Raw genomic sequence first — 16331 nt, 5'->3', positions numbered from 1 at the left:
TGGTTTTGTCCCCATCCTCCTACCCCCAGGCAGGGGCTTCCTGTCCCAAGGGAGACCTGGGGAAATCAAGGGGCAGGGGTTGGGGAGCAGACATGCGTGGAGTTTTCCATTTGAGACTCAGGCTCCCCACAACAAGTCATCTTGATTCAGTCAGGCCTCCCTCCACCTTAGGCCTCAGCCCTATAGCCTGTGGCGACCAGGTCACTTCAGCCCAGGAAGACACAATAGGCCCAGTTCTTCACACTGCTGGAAACCAGGACTTTGGGAGTGAAGTGCTCAGCTCCTGAGGACCAGGGGTCACCAGCCCCACCCCAGGGAGCTCCACTAGGGGCTGGCGCATCCTCCCGCCCCTTGGAGGACTTTGGCCTTCTGACTTGGGCCCACATCCAGGCAGGCAGGCCACTGTGTAGGCCTAACTGGCCCCATATCCTCAGCTGCGATGCAGGAGCAACGGTACCACACTGGAGACTGGGCCTGGTTTGCATAGTCTGCACATTTAATCACTTTAAAACCTCTAACATTATCTCATGTCCATTAAATAGAACCAGCAATGCTGGGCCTGTTTAAATTACAAGAAAAAAATCACTGTGCACCAACCCAGTATCTTACAAAACCAGCCGGGCTGGCCACGAGGGCAGGGGGATGGGAGAGGAGGGGGCACCCCTGGGCAGATGGCTGGGTACCAGGAATGGCTAGGGTAGAGAAAGAAAAGGGGACTCCCAGATGGGAGGGGACTGATTGTCCTAATGGGAGGGGTGCAAAAGGCACGTCAGAAGAGGAGGTTTGAGGGGGGCATGACAGGTCAGTGCTTTCTCCACCAGGGCACAGTGTTGGGGGGGCTCAGTGCCACCACCTGCCCACCTCTGGCACTTGGAGAGCCAGTGACCTATGAGCCCCCGGCATGGCGAGCCCCACTTGAAACACAGATGTCAGCCTGCCCCTCCCACTGGGACCCCCTTTCCTTAAGCCCGCCTGGCTGGCCCGCCTCTTCAGGACTTGCGGCTCAACTATTCCTCACTCCTCAGCAACATGCTGCAGCCCCCACACCTCAGGGCCAGGGCAGCCAGGGAGGAGCAGGGCGGACGGTGGGTGTGAGAAGGTGGGTAGTCCAGCTGCTACCCCCATTAAAAATACAAAAACAAATCATCAGCATCTAAAGTGAAATAATCACAAAGTGAAAATATATCCTCAAACAGCCCCTGAGATCCCCACAGGGGAAAGCAGCATCGGGTGGGAGGCCAGAGAGGCCGGCTGGGCCACCGCCCCTCCCCACCACCCACCCAGGGGCTCCAGGTCTGTGAGTGCCAACAGCCCAGGCAGCCCGGGCTCAGAAAACAGGGACTTGGGCCCTGACGGGAGAGGTGGGTGCAAGAGAGGGGAGGGTGGTCAGGACACCAGCACAGGGTTCAGCCAGAGCTTCAGCCTTGGCTGCGCCAGCCTGGTGGCCAGTGGTGGTGGAGGCACGGAGCACAGGGGTGGGTCATGGGACACAGGCCACATGCCACGTGCACCCCTGGAGGCACCTGCCTTGCCTTGGTCCCTTCCTATGATGGCTGCTGCCGCCGCCAAGACTCACCAGAGCTGGGGGACAGGGTGGAGGGTGCAGAAGCCCTTGGAGAGGTGGCCTCCTCCCTCAGATATCTCCTAGGCCAGCCCCCGACTGCCTGGATGGGACCATTATTGCTTTAGAGGGACAGGGAAGGGCAAGAGCTGCGGCCTGGGTCAGGAATCCCAACAAGCAAGGGCTGCCCCTCTTCACTCCGCAGGAACTCTGGCTGGGGCCGGGGCCGGGGCCGGGGCCGGGGCAAGCTGCCCTAAAGGTTTCACTCCTTTCTCCACATGGAAGGGGTGCTGAGGGTAGGGTACGGCCCTCCCCACGCCCCAGCTGGTCCTGGGCCCACCTCAGGTGGCCAGGTGGGCCCGAGGGTAGGATGGGAAGCAGTCTCCACCCCTCTTGCCTCCCAGCTGGGGTCCAAACCCAGTCCCAAGATAAAAAAATACTTTGGTGAATTAAAAAGTGCCCAAGGAGGGGATTGGCTTGAGGGGTGGGCAGTGGGCTCATCAGAGGGCGCTCTGGTCTTTGATAAAGGCAGTCCTCTCGCCCCGGCCCTCGTCCTCTTCTGAGTCGGACGGGCACTCCTCCTGCCAGGCTTCAGGGGGCAGCCCCTTGTAGGAGATGAGGCCACGGTCCATGGTGTACACCTTCACCCCCCGGAAACTAAAGCCAGAGCGCAGCTGCAGGACCAGGAAGACAGTGACGAAGACCAGCACGATGAAGGCGCAGCTGAGGCCGGCCACCACCTCAGGCAGGTGTGAGGGCAGCAGCCCTGCCCGCAGCCGTTGCCCCGCCTCCACCTCCGGGGGCAGCCGGGGTGGCTGCTGCTGTGGCGGGGACTCTCGGCTGCTCTGGCTTTGCCGGGAGCAAGTCTGCTCCACAGGGTCCAAGGAAGCGTGGCTGGGGCAGCTGAGGCAGTCTGTCGGGGCCGGCCCCTGGCATGTGGCACATGAGGCGTGGCAGGGGGCACAGACGCTGGCCCGGATGGTCTCCACGTCATTCTCGGTGCTATAGTGCGTATCGAGGACTTGGGGGGCGAAGCCTGGAGGGCAGTGCTGGACACAGCTCTTCTGGTGCAGGGAGAAGCCTTCCTCGCACACTGCCGGCGTGGGAGAGAGGGCAAGTGTGTGTCAGCTAAACAGACTGTAGCCCCAGGACCACAGCAGCCCCAAGCCAGGTCACCATATCCCCAGGATCCTCCAGCCCCAGGACTGTGGTCATCCCAAGAGCCCCAGGGGCCCTAAGTCTCTTGAGACTTTTTTCTGTTAGAGCTGGGCTTCAGGACAGGCACCCGCCTTACCCCCAGACTCAGGCCCCCAAAGCCCAACAGCACCCACTACTGACCCACACAGGCCTGACTGGAAGTGAGGGTCTTGCAGCCACTGCTTTCTGGAGGTACGGGCAGCCCCTCAGGGGCGGTGCCATAGAGTACGAGGGTGAACTTGGTCAGCGTCCCTGTTCCAGAGCGGGGAGGAGGCAAGAGTTGGACAGTGCTGGCACCACACCCAGTGCCCTAGATCCTGCCAGCCCTCCACCTCGTACCCCTACCCCTCAAGTGCCCCCAGTACCATAGTTGTTGGCTTCGCTGGTGTTTTCAATCTCTAGGACCCACTCGCCAGAGGGATCCTCATCCCAGGAATGAGTTGTCATGAAGGCCCAGTCATTAAACCCATCTGCGGAGTAGTCATGCGGCCTGGGGAGGGGAGTACACACAGCCCTGAGGCCTCTGCGGGACCCCAAGCCAGGGACATCTAACCCACAGCACATGGGCCACACACCCTTCCCCCACGCAGACCAACCCCATGGGGCCAGAAGTGCCTGCTGGCTTGGCTGTTTCTCAGTGAGCCAGACGTGCTCAACTGGGGGATTCTAGAAAGGTACACAGGCACCGCACAAGGTGGGGCACACTACTGACATTAAATGGTTGCAAGCCAGGGATTCCTGCAACATGGGACAGTCCCACAGGACAAAATTGTCCCTCCCAAAATGCCAAGAGTGCCCCACTGAGTAGCACTCAGTGCCCCCTGGGCCGTGTAAGCGAGCAAAGGCAAGCAGGCGGGCTGTGAGAGGAGGCGGCGCTGGGCAGGGCGGGCAGGGACAGAGCAAGCACCTGGCTGCCAGCAGGGTGGAGCGGGTGCCCATGGGGCTGACCAGGTGGATGGCCAGGTCGCCACGGCGATTATAGGACAGGGTGAGCCGCGCCTGAGCGTGCTCCAGCCGAGTGATGTGGTTGGGCTCGCCCAGGCACGCGGTCACGGTCTTCCGCACCTCGAGCCGTTTCCCGATGTCTCTGTGCAGGAGAGCACCATGATGGTCAGCCTGGCCCAGAGGGACCAGCAGGCACCCCCTGCGACTCTCAGGTCCCACTGGCCCCCTCCCAGCCTGGGTCCAGCCCTCACTTGGGCTCGGTGAGGATGTCGATGATGCACTTCCGCTGGGGGGCCACTGTGGTCCAATTCTGGGCCAGGGCCACCATGGCGCCTGCGTCCAAAAGCCCGTAGCCATATGAGTGGCTCACTGTGGGGACAGGGAAGGTAGGGTCAGCTGTCAGGCACAGAGTGCCTTCTACCTAACTCCACATCCAGCCTGCCGGGCCAGCCTGCCCTCACCTTTCCGGCCCACACCATTGGTGGCCCAGTCGTTGGCGTTGAGGTGGGCTGGCTTCGAGGTCTGTACCACCAGGTGTTGCATGTCCCGCCATGTGAGGTTCTTACTGCAAAGAAGGAAGGGAGAGGCTGGGGATCAGTCTTTTTTGGGAGCAGCTCTCCAGCTGCCCTAAGGGCTGCCCTACAGAGAGTGCTGGTAGGGACAGGGTTGCCCCTGGCCCCCACCCACTTACTTGGCCTCCAGGGTGAGAGCAATGATGCCGGCTGCTAAGGGGGCAGAGGCTGAGGTGCCCGTGTGAGACTCCGTGCACTTCTGCCGCAAGTCAGTCGTCACCTGCCAGGAAGAGAATCATAATGGGGCCTGTGATGGGTGGAGGGGGCTAGAGGAGCCACCTGCCTACCCTCCCTCTGCATACAGGCCCTGGGCACCACAGATGGTATGGGGAGCCAGGGCCAAGAACCCCGGGTCCCAGCTGCTGCCTTGCTAACTTGCTGTGGACATGCTAATGACGAGCCCCTCCTGGGCCTCATTTTCCAAAGGAATAAGGGGGTTCAACTAGAGGGTGGAGATGAATAAGAACAATGTATGTTTTTAGGGAGAGTCTAGGCTTTTCAAAGGCTTCAGAGATGGCTCCATGGCCTCCAAGAACCTACAGAGCCCCAGAGTTCATGTTCCATGATGCCTGAGCCACTATCACCCAGCCACATGGGGGTGGAGGCAGACAGCCTCCAAAAGAGGATGCTGGACAGAGCCAGCCAGCAGCCCCATCTCCCCAGCCCCCACCCCCAGGTAAGACTCACGATCTGCTTCTCATTCTGGTTGCCACTGCTGTAGGTCGTGGCCAGTGTGGACGAGCAGGCCTCGCTGTACCATGGCACGTTGCCAAACTGCGTGGCGCTGCTGATGGACAGCGTGTAGATACTGTTGGTGTAGCCGTCGCAGTTGCAGCTGTCATGTTCCCGGCCCCCGTTCCCCGAGGCCCAGACAAAGATGGAGCCCAGCCCCCCTCGGCCCTGTGGACAGAGTGGGCTGGGGTCATTCAAGATTGGGACTTCAGGGAGGGCTGGCAGGAGGACACTGCTGGAAAACTGGGAAGGCTGGAGCCTCATTCTCTGGGAACCTCCTGTCCCCTGTGAGATCCCTGGTGGATCAAGTATGTATCCAAATATGTCTATCTAGGCACACAAAAAAATCAGACCAAGAGGCCAAGGCGGGAGGATCGCTTGAGGCCAGGAGTTTGAGACCAGCCTGGGTAACATAGCAAGACCTCATTTCTAAAAAAAATGTGTTTTTTAATTAGGCAAGTCCAAGTGGTATATGCACTCTACTCTTCTTCTGTCCCTTAATGTTTCAATAAACATGCTTTGTGTAAAGTTAAACATGAGAATAAATAAAACAAACCAAAAAACACAAGATAGGTACGGAAGACAGCACCCAACCTGCCCCCAGGGGCTGGACAGATCCCCACCTCACCTGGCTAACCCCACGGAAGAAGGCCTCCTCGGCGAGGCGGGCTGGCCCATCCACTGTCTTGCCGTCATCCTCGGGGCCCCAGCTGGCACTGTAGATGTGGATGTGGTTGGGGTTCAGGCCCAGCGAGCGTGCCTCCACTGCATCTGTCACCTCGCCATCCAGCATGCGCACCCCTGGCCGTGAAGGGGGGGTCACGAAGAGGGATGCTGCATGGGTCCAGCTGTCAGGGCCCCCACCCCAAGGAGCACACCCAGCCCTGCACCCCAGGGGATGAGTAAGGGAAAGGTGGAGGCTGATGCTGAGAAACCCTGAACCCCCAACTACCTGTTTGCCTCTGCCTTTCAAAGACAAGACCCAGAGAAGGAAAAAGAGAACACCTCCTGCCCCCAACCACACATTCAGGACTAGAAAGAGTCTCTGGTTCCCAAAAGAGCCTGGTGATCAAGGATCTGCCACGTGAGGACTCACAATGGGTCGTGAGGATTTCAGGAGACTCCTGCTAGGAAACCCTCACTCCACAGGGGTCCAGCTCTTTCAGTCTTTGACCCTTTGGGAACCCTCCATGGAACAGCCACGTGATCAAAGGATCCACAGTGGGAAAGTGGCAGGCATTGGCCAGATGGGAAGCAGGCAGGGAAAAATTCCACTGAAGGGCCCTCCTGAAGACAGGGTGGCCCAGGCCCACACTCACCTCCAATGCGGGCGTTGTAGGCCACACCTACACCACAGACACCGTTGTTGGCCACCGCAGCCACTTCCCCCGCACACCGTGTGCCATGCCTGCCAGGGCCAAGCACGTAGCATGAGTAGGACAAATGGGGTGAACAGGGCCCGGCAGATGTGGCCTGAGGAGCACGAGGGATCCGCACATCCGACACCCATCATCCCCTGAGCGCCCAGCCCGTGTCTCCCACACTCCACTGGGCCTGTGGCCATCTCCACTCTGACCGAGCCCTCCCTCAGAGCCCCAGATGGGCCAGGACTGTGGGAAAAGCATCAGCCTTTTAGGCAAGGCACATCTCACCCAGGCTCAGCCCTGTTCCTTAGTGGAAGAAAGGAGAAGGGAGGCAGAGACCGGGGCCTGCCACTTCTTACCTGTTGTCATTCATCTGTGTGTACCGAGGCTGGGGGTCAGGGTCCTGGTCATTGACATCAAAACTGGCCCCGGGATCCTAAGAAGGATTTGGCCACCATCAGGAGAAGGCTGACCTCACTGATAGAACAAGACAGCCTCTAGACACACCTCAGCAGGGATCATGGCCTCCCTCCCCCACTTCCTCACATAATTGCCTGCCAAGTCCGGGTGGTTCTTCTCGATGCCATCGTCCAGAATGGAGACCACAATGCCGTGCCCTGTGTAGCCCTGCGCCCAGGCCGCCTTCACATTCAGGTCCCGCTGAGTGACACCAGACTGTGGAGACACCCACCCCATCACTTATGAGACATGATTGGTTTTGCGAGGCTAGGAGCATCTTGAAGAATCCCCTTGCCCCCCTAAAACCTCCTCCTGTACCATCCCTGCTCCTGAAAGGCCGCCACTGGCTGTCTGGACTCCATGGGAATGTAGAGGACTCTGGGAGGGCCACCCCCAGGCTTGCTTATTAGGATGGGCCAGGGAGAGACTGCCCAGCAGGAGGAAAGGAAACCAATCAGAGGAGGCCTCGAAGACAGCCTCCTCCATCCAAGAGCTCATAGTGGGTGGATAGTGCATCTGGGGAGGAGGTCCCAGCAGCGAAGAAGGCCACGTACCAGGTACCACTGCTGAGGAAACTTGGGGTCTGTGGGCTCCTGGTACACGTCCCGTTTAGTCCGTCGCTTTGCCACCTGCTGTTCCAGCCACTGTACCTGTGGGGGAGTGAGGGAGAGATTGTGTGGGTGAAGCAGGAGGCGAGAGGGGCTCCTGAGAGCAGGAGGGGGAGGGTGGCAGCAGGAGGGGGCTGGGGCCACACTCACTTGAGGCTCCCTCTGCAGCCGGCTGTGCCGCGGGCGGTGAGGCGACAGGGACCGCTTCGTCACTCCTCGATGCCAGAAGTGGTAATAGTCCCCGAAGATCTGCAATAGAGCAGGGAGACTGAGCTGGGCTTTCCATCTGTCAGTCCCCGGGGAGGCGGGGGACGGGGGTGGACAACGGCTTCATGGGAGGCTCGCCACGGTCGGGGGTGCAGGGCATCTGCTCCCTGTCCAGGACCCAGCAAAATGCGGGGACCATGAGGACTCACTCTCACTGGGATATGCTGCTTGCCTGAACCACCTGTGCTTTGCTCATGGCCACCCAGAACATGCCGGCTACCCAGATGCCCCTGAGCAAATAAGGCCAACAGCTCCTGCTCCCAGAATCCCTGTCTTCTCTGGTCCCACCCCCTGGCAGTGTCCTGTGGGGGAATACCTACCTGGCCCAGGTTGAGGAACCCATGCTTCTGTGCCACACTGTTGGCCACCGCTGGGCCTCCAGGGATGCGCACAGCCCACGTGTTGGTGAAGACCTTCTGGCCCTGAGCATCAGCTGCTAGCAGGACCAAGGTTCCTGTTGCTGCTACCACCCATAGCAACCAGGGCCTCAGCTCCATGGGGGGGACAGGTGGCTGGGACCCTGGAGCGCCCGTCTCCTTGGCCTGGTCACAGGGCCTCGGCTCTCAGGTGCCTGCTCACTGCCTGTGGCCCGGGGCTGACTGGTGGGGGCATGGGGCCGAGACGGGCAGGGCTCGGGAGGGTAAGGAGTGCCGACTCTGAGAGGAACAAGAGGGGAAAAGGGGGGAGAGGGTCAGTTCATCCCCTGCCACGCACTAAAGCTGCCCTGCCCACCCTAAGTTTCAACTGGGGCCTGAAATGAGATCTGGGGGAGAAGGCTAAAAAAATTAGTCCTCCCCAGAAGAAATCTAGCCCCCGAGGCCAGCCACATAGATGGACAGATGGATGCCCTCACAATCCCCCCCAATCCTTTCTCCATGCAAGAATATAAGAAGTGTAACAGAAGGGCCAGGCATGGTGGCTCACTTCTGTCATCCAGCACTTTGGGAGGCTGAGGCGGGTGGATCACCTGAGGTCAGGAGTTCGAGGCCAGCCTGGCCAACGTGGTGCAACCTCGTCTCTACTAAAAATACAAACATGAGCCAAGTGTGGTGGCGGGTGCTTGTAGTGCCAGCGACTTGGGAGGCTGAGGCACAAGAATTGCTTGAGCCCAGGAGGTGGAGGTTGCAGTGAGCCAAGATCGCGCCACTGCACTCCAGTCTGTGCAACAGAACGATACTCCCTCTCAAAAAAAAAAAAAAAAAAGTGTAACAGAAGAAGCAGGATGAAGACTATCAAGCCCTGAGTCACTCAAAATCAGAAACAACAAATGAATAAATATTCACCATGATCAAGGTAAAAAAGATGCATTATAAAGCAGTATGTACACATAATCCCATTTTATTTTTTAAAAACTATTTATACATGTATATTTATACAAACTAAAACAAAATCTGGAAGGACACACGCTAAAAAATGTTAACAGTGGTTCTCTCAAGATGGTGAGAATTACAAGTAATTGTTATTTTCTTCTTTGTGTCACTGTATTCTCCAAATCACCTAGGTATATTTTACATGGGAATAAGACGTTGGCTTTTCAAGGTTCTTAAATGAATGGCATCTATACAACTCACTAGGGTTTCCTAGTTCAGCAAAGCAGATTCAGCCATAGGGAGTTATTTGCAAAGCCCCACAGCTCCTAGGAAGAAAATGGGTGACCCTAAATGGGATGGTGCTTTTAGGGGACATGTCCTGAGGGGGTGCGGGGGTGGAGATCACAGAGGCTTCACCTCCCTCTATGGCTGAGATGGCCGCTATCAGCAAAGTCAGGGCCCCAGGCTCGTTTTTACAGTTTCCTGGGGAACGCTGGGGCCGCCAAGCCCTGCCCTGCCTGGGCCTGGAGGCCCCCAGCTGCCCCCTTGCTTGCTCCACGCCCACCAGCCTTGCGTAATCCGAGCCCAGGCAGCCAGGGCAAACACTGGCTGCTGAGCCAGGAGCGCCAAGGTGAGACTGAATCAATAGTCCGAGTGTTGTTTCTCCTCCTTCAGCAAATAGACGGCGGGACCTCTCTGCCCGGGGCCACATAACTGTCCCCACATAGTGCCCCCGACTAGACAGAAGCCAAGGCCCTGGAGGAAGGGGGGAAGCTAGGGGAGGTCCCAGCAGTGCTGCTGGGGGTATCCCATATCAGTGCCAAGCTCCCTGAGCAGCAGCAGGGCCCTGGATGCCCTTACCACTTCCATAGCCAAGGCCACTCTTTGCCGGATACCAAAAGGAAGGCACCCCAGCTCACGTAGGCCCTGGGGAGCTAGAGAGGCAGGCTCACCACAGAGAACTCCTTGCTTCTCCAGAAGCTGCCCTTAGACACAACCGGCCTCCCTGACTACTGCAGTCCCACCCTGCAGGCTGGGGGTACTCCACACACAATTCCTGGAGTATTTTCAGTTTGGACCAAAATAACCTGACAGCTGATGGCAGGAGACATCTACAATACAGCTCCTGCACATCCCTGCGGGCAGACTCCACAGGACTTCCAGGGCAGGCCTGGGAACCACAGCCCCATGGTGCTTTGGGTGGTTGGTTCCAGAAAGCTGGTCTGATCAATGGCTGGGCAGCTAGGCGCCCCAGCCCTAGGGGATGGAAGGACCGCCCCCCCCCACCCCAAGTCCCTCATTTAACAGAGGATGTGGGACCCTGGGGGCAGAGCCATATAGGAACGGGGCCTCATCTCTCTTCTCTCTCTTGCTGCCACAACAGCTGCCTCTTGGGTCCAGATGTCATGCAACCACCCCCCTGCCCCCACCACCACCAACCACAGTGCTGTGAGTCCTGCTGGAGCCCCCAAATCGAGGCTGGGTTCATCTGGGTCTAGCCCAGATTCCAGCACACTGTAGATGGAGCCGCAGCTGTTTGGCGTTAAAAGTGATTAACCAACTATTTAATTACCTTGCAGCACTTGGAAAGAAAGCAGGCTTCAGGCGCAACTGAACAGTCCCCCCAAAGAAAGAGGGCCAGCCTCCCTCTATCCAACAACCCCAGCCATGGTGAGGGGTGGGGATGGCTTCCAGAAAATGAGACCCCCACAGACGGCTCTGCCACAGCATGTGGGACAAGGGAGGATCCCCGAAAAGAGTAAGAACTGAAAACAATGAATGAATGGGTTTCTCCCCACCCCCATCCCAGACTCTGACTCACCCTCTAGTCCCAGTTTGTCTCAAACCTGGAGGCTTGCTGTATTTCTCATGATCTTGTTTCACATGGGACTCTGTTCCAGGCTGTGGCCAGAGAGACCTATGGGTGCTCTTCCTGGCTGTGTTCTTGGGCAAAGCCCTTTTCTCTAGCACCAGAACCTCCTGACACAAAGAGCCACTATGGGCCACTCAAATTGCGCCTCACCCCAGGACCGACTGCTGTTTCCCAGACACTGGGGGTCTGGCTCTGACACAGCCACAGAGCAGGCCACGGGAGGGCCACTCGGACACCCAATCAGTCTCTCCCTCTAGCAGAGACACCACGCGGGGTCCTGTTACCAGCCCTGGGAGGCTCCCGTGAATTTATCGCTCCCAGTACCTGCCCGCTATTTGCTGGATGATCTTAACAAGTCACTTCCTCTCCCTGGGCCTCAGTTTCCTTGGTGGTAAAAACTGCTGGACCAGCGGCTTTCAAACTTTTTAAAAAGCCACAGAATCCTTTTTAAAAATCAAATGCTCCGTAGAAGCCCAATATAGGAAATAGTAAAACGAGGGCTGCCCTGCTTGAGAAGAGGCCAGGCTTGGCTACTCTCCTATGCTCTGTCCACACCTGCTCAGCACCCGCCCTCACCAGGCCATATCACCCGGGTTCCCCTCGCACTTCCCAAGTCAGAATAGGAATCCCAACACTCTCCGGTGGATGAGGGTCTGCACCCCAGGGGCCAGGGGGTAGAGGATGATGGGAAAGCGGGTTCTGACCAGACAAGTGACTGCCGTCAGACCAGTCTGGCAAGCAGGCCGCCCCTTGGTCCAGCCACGCAGCGGGGGCACAGGGGCCTCGGCAGAAGGCAGCCCAGGGACCTACCTGCGCCGGCCGCCGGCGCCCGCGGATCCCGCACCTGAGTCCTCGCCGCACAGGTGTGCGGGCGGGGGCGAGGCCCAAGCGAAGGAGCCCCCGCCTCGCCCCCGGCCGCTCCTCCCCTCCCCGGGCGGAACGCAGGCCCTCCTCGGCCGCGGAGTGGGGGAGCCGGCGGCAGCCCCGGAGGCGGCGGGGAGGCTGGAGCACCCGGCGCCTGCGGAATTTTCTCCCCATCCCGCCCCCAGCAGGGGCCCCGCAGGCGCTTCCTGAGGTCAGAGGGCTCGCCCTGGCCCCACGCGGAAAAGTACCAGCCAGGGCCGGGGGGCCGAGACGGGCCCGGCGCGCTCAGGTGGGCTGCGGAGCGCCCTGTCTGCTCCCGGCAGCTCCACCCTCGGGGCCGGCCCCGGGGCCAGTTCCGGAAAGCCGGCGGGCAGCCGGGCCCCGGGGGACCCGGGTCGGGGCTGCACCGGCGCCAGTGCCCCGACCCTCCCCGGCCCGGGCACCCGGGCCGCGGAGCCCGCTCCCGGGGCAGAGCTGCACGGCCCGGCCCGGCCGGCTCCCCTCGGGCCCGGCTCCCAGGCGCGCTTGCCTTCCCCGGGCCCCGGGCCCCGCGCCCTCACTGCTTACCCTGGGGAGCCCGGGCGGGGAAACTTTTCCAGGCGACCGCCGCGGCGGCTCGGGCGCCCCTCGGCCGAGCGGAGAGCCCGGCGGCGGGGGCCTGGGCTCGGCGCGGTCCCCGCGCCCGGCGGCAGCGTCACGGCGCGGAAGCGGGGAGGCGCGGCGGCGCGGCCTCGGCCCGGCCGGCGACCAGGGCAGGGCTCGGCCTGGGCTCCAGCTCCGGCGCGGGCGGGGGCAGCGGCCGGGCCGCGGCGGCGCGGCTTGTTTACTCGGGCCGCTGTCAGCGGCGGCGGCGGCGGCGGCGGCGGCCCGGGCTCCTCCTCCTCCGCCGCCGCGCCCCTCCCCCTCGCGGCGCCACCTCCGCGCTTCCCCGGCCGCCGCCGCCGCCACCACCGCCGGCTCCGGCTCGCCCGCCCGCCGCCCATGCCGCCCGGGCCCGACTCCGGGCCCGCGTTCCCAGCGCCGTGCGCCCCAGCACGTCCGGCCCCGCGCGGCGGCCCTGCGGGGCCTTCTGGGGCGCCCGCTGCCTCCGGCTCCTGGTAGGGGCAGGTAGGAAGTGGGGCAGGCGATCCCAAAGTCCTCGCGGCCGCCCGGCGCGTCTCTCAGGCCCCGCTGCCGTGCCCCCGCCCCCGGGCTCGGCTCTTCGCCCCGCGAGCTCCCCGGGAAGACGGCCGCGGAGACCCGAACTCGGAACCAAAGGGAAAGGCTTGCGGGAGGCACTCCGAGCCCTGCCTCAGCCGGACTCTTGGGGGACTGGCCCTCTCCGTCCCCCGCTTCCCCACTCCTGGGCGACGAATTTGAGCCTGACCGGGTTAAGTGCCCAGGGACGGCGGACCTGGGGTCCTCCACTCCAAGGTCGAGGGAGGACTGCACGGCGGCAGGACCAGCCTCCTCTTGGCCTACTGTTAGAGGAGTCACGACTTCGTCTGCATTTGTATAGACAGGTGGATATATGAGCAGAAGTAGCCCACCTCCTTTTAATATTTTTAGCTTTTTTTTTTTTTTAAACACCAACCGCTTGCCAGGCACCAGGCCAGTCACTTTACATTATCTCCTTCTTATGTACATGATTTAATCCACATAATCCTTTCAGGCTGAGATTATTAATCCCATTTTACAGATAAGGAAACTTGAGGCGCACAACGTTTAAATAATTTGCGCAAAGTCCCACAACCAGCAGACCTCAGATCCTGCAAGAGACTGGGGTGTTTGGCAGAGCCTGAATCCAAGCTACTTGCAATATACCAGCCGGAGCCTCTCCCTCCCTGGGCCCTAGAAAACGTTTGTGCTACTTGGCTGAGGCCGACGCTGCTTGAGCTGAGAAAGAAAAGAAGGAAAATGTGGCCAAGAGCTTCCCAGGCTGGGTTATTCCAAGGTCGCAGAGTAGCCTGTGCCCATCTCTTCTCGCTCCCTTTGAGATAACCTGGCTGCACAGGATCAGCCTGTGGCCTCCTTAACACAGGTTCCCGGGTAATGGGAAAAAAAAAAAAAATCCACTGAGTGTTTTCTGTGAGCCAGGCACCATTGAGAGCTCTTTTCCTGTGTCAACCCGTTTTATCCTCACCACATGCCCCATGAGGTGGGTACAGTACATTTTCCTTTAAGTACCTTTGATGTATCACTGTCTGCATTTTATAGAGGAGGAAACTGAGGCCCAGAGAGGTTAAATCATGATAATTCTTAAGGCAACTGGTGAAAAATCAATCAGCAAACCGGTTCAAATCCTTGGGGCACTATTTTTTGCTGGGACACCTTAGACAAGTTAATTTCTCAGGGACTTCCTCAATTTACCCCTCTATAAAATGGAGATAATATTTAATGAATGGGATCAGGTACGATTCGGGCACCTTTACCAACACTGCAAGAACTGGAAACTGGAGGAGCAATGCTGGGTCCTCAAAGTTGAGCGGGAAGATAAGTCCAGTTGGCCTTGTCCCAAAGTGGGGACTTCCCCTCCGCCAAGGAACTAAGACTTGTAGGGGCCACACTGGGTAGCGCCAGCCACAGTTGGGAGAACAATACTCCAGCAGTCAGACTGAGGCAGGAAGTGAGTCACGCTTCTTCCTTAGGCTGTGAGCAAGAGAACTCCATTGAGGGGAAACAGGGACAGGGCTGGCCCCACCTACCTTCCCACTTGTCCTCAGGCCTAGAAGAAAGGTCAGCCCAGAAAAATAGCAATACTTGCTGCTTCAGGTGCCCCACCCATCCTGGAGGCTGGCCCCAGGGGAGCCCGCAGTGGGTCTTTGGAGGGGGAGGGGCTAGCCTAGGCTCAGATGACTGCCACCCAGGCAGAGGCGGTGGGAAGTGGAGTTTCCCAGTTTCTCCCAGCCAGCTTGCCTCTTAAATCCTGCCTTTGGCATAAGGCAAAATTCTTTAAAGTGGGTTCTCAGAGGTGCCTCCCTGAGAGGGAGGAATGAGGACAGGATTGGGCAGGTGAACACCTCTCTCTGCTTCACCCAGAGTGTCTCATATTTTAGGGTTTCACATGAGATTGTATTTTACAACAATTCTGCTGCTAAAAAGAATTTGAAAGCCACTCTCTGTGAGACCTCTCTGGAAAAAAAATCCCATTTGACCACAACTGGTGACTTCTGCCTTTATCTCATTGCAACAAGTCCTGTGGCCAGGTATTGTTCTCTTTATCACTCTCAACTGGCCCTGGAGCCCAGGTCTCCTGACTTGGGGCCCTAGGGGCCCAAGGTCCTCTGGATCCCACCTTACCAGTTTTACACAGCAGTTAGCAGGACTTGGGCATGTGACAGAAGTCTGGAGATGAGTGGGAGGAGCAGGGCCTGATGGGTAAGTGGGGGCTGTAAAGGGGCTCCATTTTCCCAGGGAGGAAGAGTCCAGCCAGGCCTCTCTTTATCCTTGATTTGGGGCTAATCCAGGGAGGCTCCTGAGAATCACATAGTCCTAAATCCACCCAGTCATCCTGACTCCAAGCACTCCTGTTGTCTCCTTGGGGTGCTCTGGGAGTCTTCTCTGAAATCTCTGGCCCACCTCAGGCACAGCAAATAAAGCCTTCGGCAGCAGCACCCACACCTAGTTGTAAGCAGAATGTCTACACAACATTCAGACGTGCATAGAAGGGTGCACAACAAAATTCCATTGGTGTTCTCTCCGAATGAAAGGGTCACATTTGCGATCTTTGTTTTATTCTTTTTGCCTACCTGCATTTTTCAGGAATGTCTACAAGAACTCCTAAAATAATTAAACCTTTAAGTCAATGCAAAATCGAATAAAGCATGTCCATACTTCACCATCCAGCTCCAGAGCACCTGGGATTCATCCTGGTCGCTGCTGCTTCCCCGCCACTCACTGCAGCTGCAACAGTCAGGCTCCTATCCCTTCACAGGGCGGGGCCCTTCCAGTTCTGGCTAAACCACTTTGGGAAAACCTTCTTTATATGACAGGCAAACAGGGTGTCTGTGGGTGGGGGGAGGAGCTAAAAGTGATGTGGTGGTGACATATCTGGTCGCGCTGGAACTGGATCCTAACATGGCCAGCCAGCCCTTCTCATTTTCCTCATTTATTGGGGTGGGTCTGCACTTACCTTCTGCCAGGCTTTGCTGCATCCCAGCCACTGGCTGACTTAATGACTTCCTTCCGCCAGCTCCAGCTCCTTGTGTTCTGCCTTGCCTTCCATGGCCAGCCAGTGCTGCCACAATCATGTACCTAATAAATGCTTTGGGTGCAGTCTCGCCTGGCAGACATTCATTGAGCAGCTGCTGAACGCTGGGCTCTGGTGCCCCATAGCTGGGTCCCTTAGAGCTTGTCCATAGGAAGCCAGAGACCACCTCTCTAGTAGGGTTGCATGGAGGTACCTGGGACACACCAGGGTCTTCCTCAGTCTGCGACCTCCCTGGCCTTCCAGCTTCAACAAGCCTGCTGCCCGTCCTTCTCTCTCTCGATTCAGAAATGTGAATCACTCAATCCTCATAGTTTTTTTTGTTTGTTTGTTTTATGGGTTTTTTTTTTTTTTTTCTAGACAGAGTCTCGCTCTGTTGCCCAGGCTGGAATG

The 16331-nt window shown here is 58.7% G+C and overlaps 1 protein-coding gene across 7 annotated transcripts; it reads right to left on the bottom strand.

Moving 5' to 3' along the window:
* Positions 1 to 474: 474 nt before the first annotated feature.
* FURIN (furin, paired basic amino acid cleaving enzyme) lies at positions 475 to 15690 on the bottom strand. Of its 7 annotated transcripts, none has more exons than XM_004056772.5 (16): positions 15566 to 15690; positions 8026 to 8361; positions 7589 to 7687; positions 7385 to 7480; positions 6918 to 7046; positions 6731 to 6807; positions 6327 to 6415; positions 5636 to 5808; positions 4963 to 5175; positions 4395 to 4495; positions 4165 to 4268; positions 3955 to 4072; positions 3666 to 3845; positions 3124 to 3248; positions 2900 to 3010; positions 475 to 2654 (listed from the first exon to the last, which is right to left on the bottom strand). In XM_004056772.5, the coding sequence occupies exons 2-16, from the start codon at positions 8200 to 8202 to the stop codon at positions 2062 to 2064; spliced, it is 2385 nt and encodes a 794-aa protein (XP_004056820.1). In that variant the 5' UTR covers positions 8203 to 8361; positions 15566 to 15690; the 3' UTR covers positions 475 to 2061. The 7 variants fall into 7 exon arrangements, with proteins under 7 accessions (XP_004056820.1, XP_055219094.1, XP_018866183.1 ...); XM_055363119.2 differs by lacking the exon at positions 15566 to 15690 and adding an exon at positions 14437 to 14454; XM_019010638.3 differs by lacking the exon at positions 15566 to 15690 and adding an exon at positions 13119 to 13218.
* Between the last annotated feature and the right edge of the window lie 641 nt (positions 15691 to 16331).

The sequence above is a fragment of the Gorilla gorilla genome, chromosome 16 (assembly GCF_029281585.2).
Source record: "Gorilla gorilla gorilla isolate KB3781 chromosome 16, NHGRI_mGorGor1-v2.1_pri, whole genome shotgun sequence".
In the NCBI taxonomy this organism is placed as follows: Eukaryota; Metazoa; Chordata; class Mammalia; order Primates; family Hominidae; genus Gorilla; species Gorilla gorilla.
Note: the sequence above shows the minus strand (reverse complement) of the source record. Positions and strands in the feature narration are given on the sequence as shown.

What these genes read in the sequence shown, in the direction of transcription:
- FURIN (XM_004056772.5), bottom strand. Translation starts at nt 8,202, where the DNA reads ATGGAGCTGAGGCCCTGGTTGCTATGGGTGGTAGCAGCAACAGGAACC. An exon ending in ACCAGAATGAGAAGCAGATC is followed by an intron (nt 4,496 to 4,962) that starts GTGAGTCTTACC and finishes TCTTCCTGGCAG; the next exon opens with GTGACGACTGACTTGCGGCA. An exon ending in TCCACCCTGCTGGCAGCCAG is followed by an intron (nt 3,249 to 3,665) that starts GTGCTTGCTCTG and finishes TCCCCTCCCCAG; the next exon opens with GCCGCATGACTACTCCGCAG.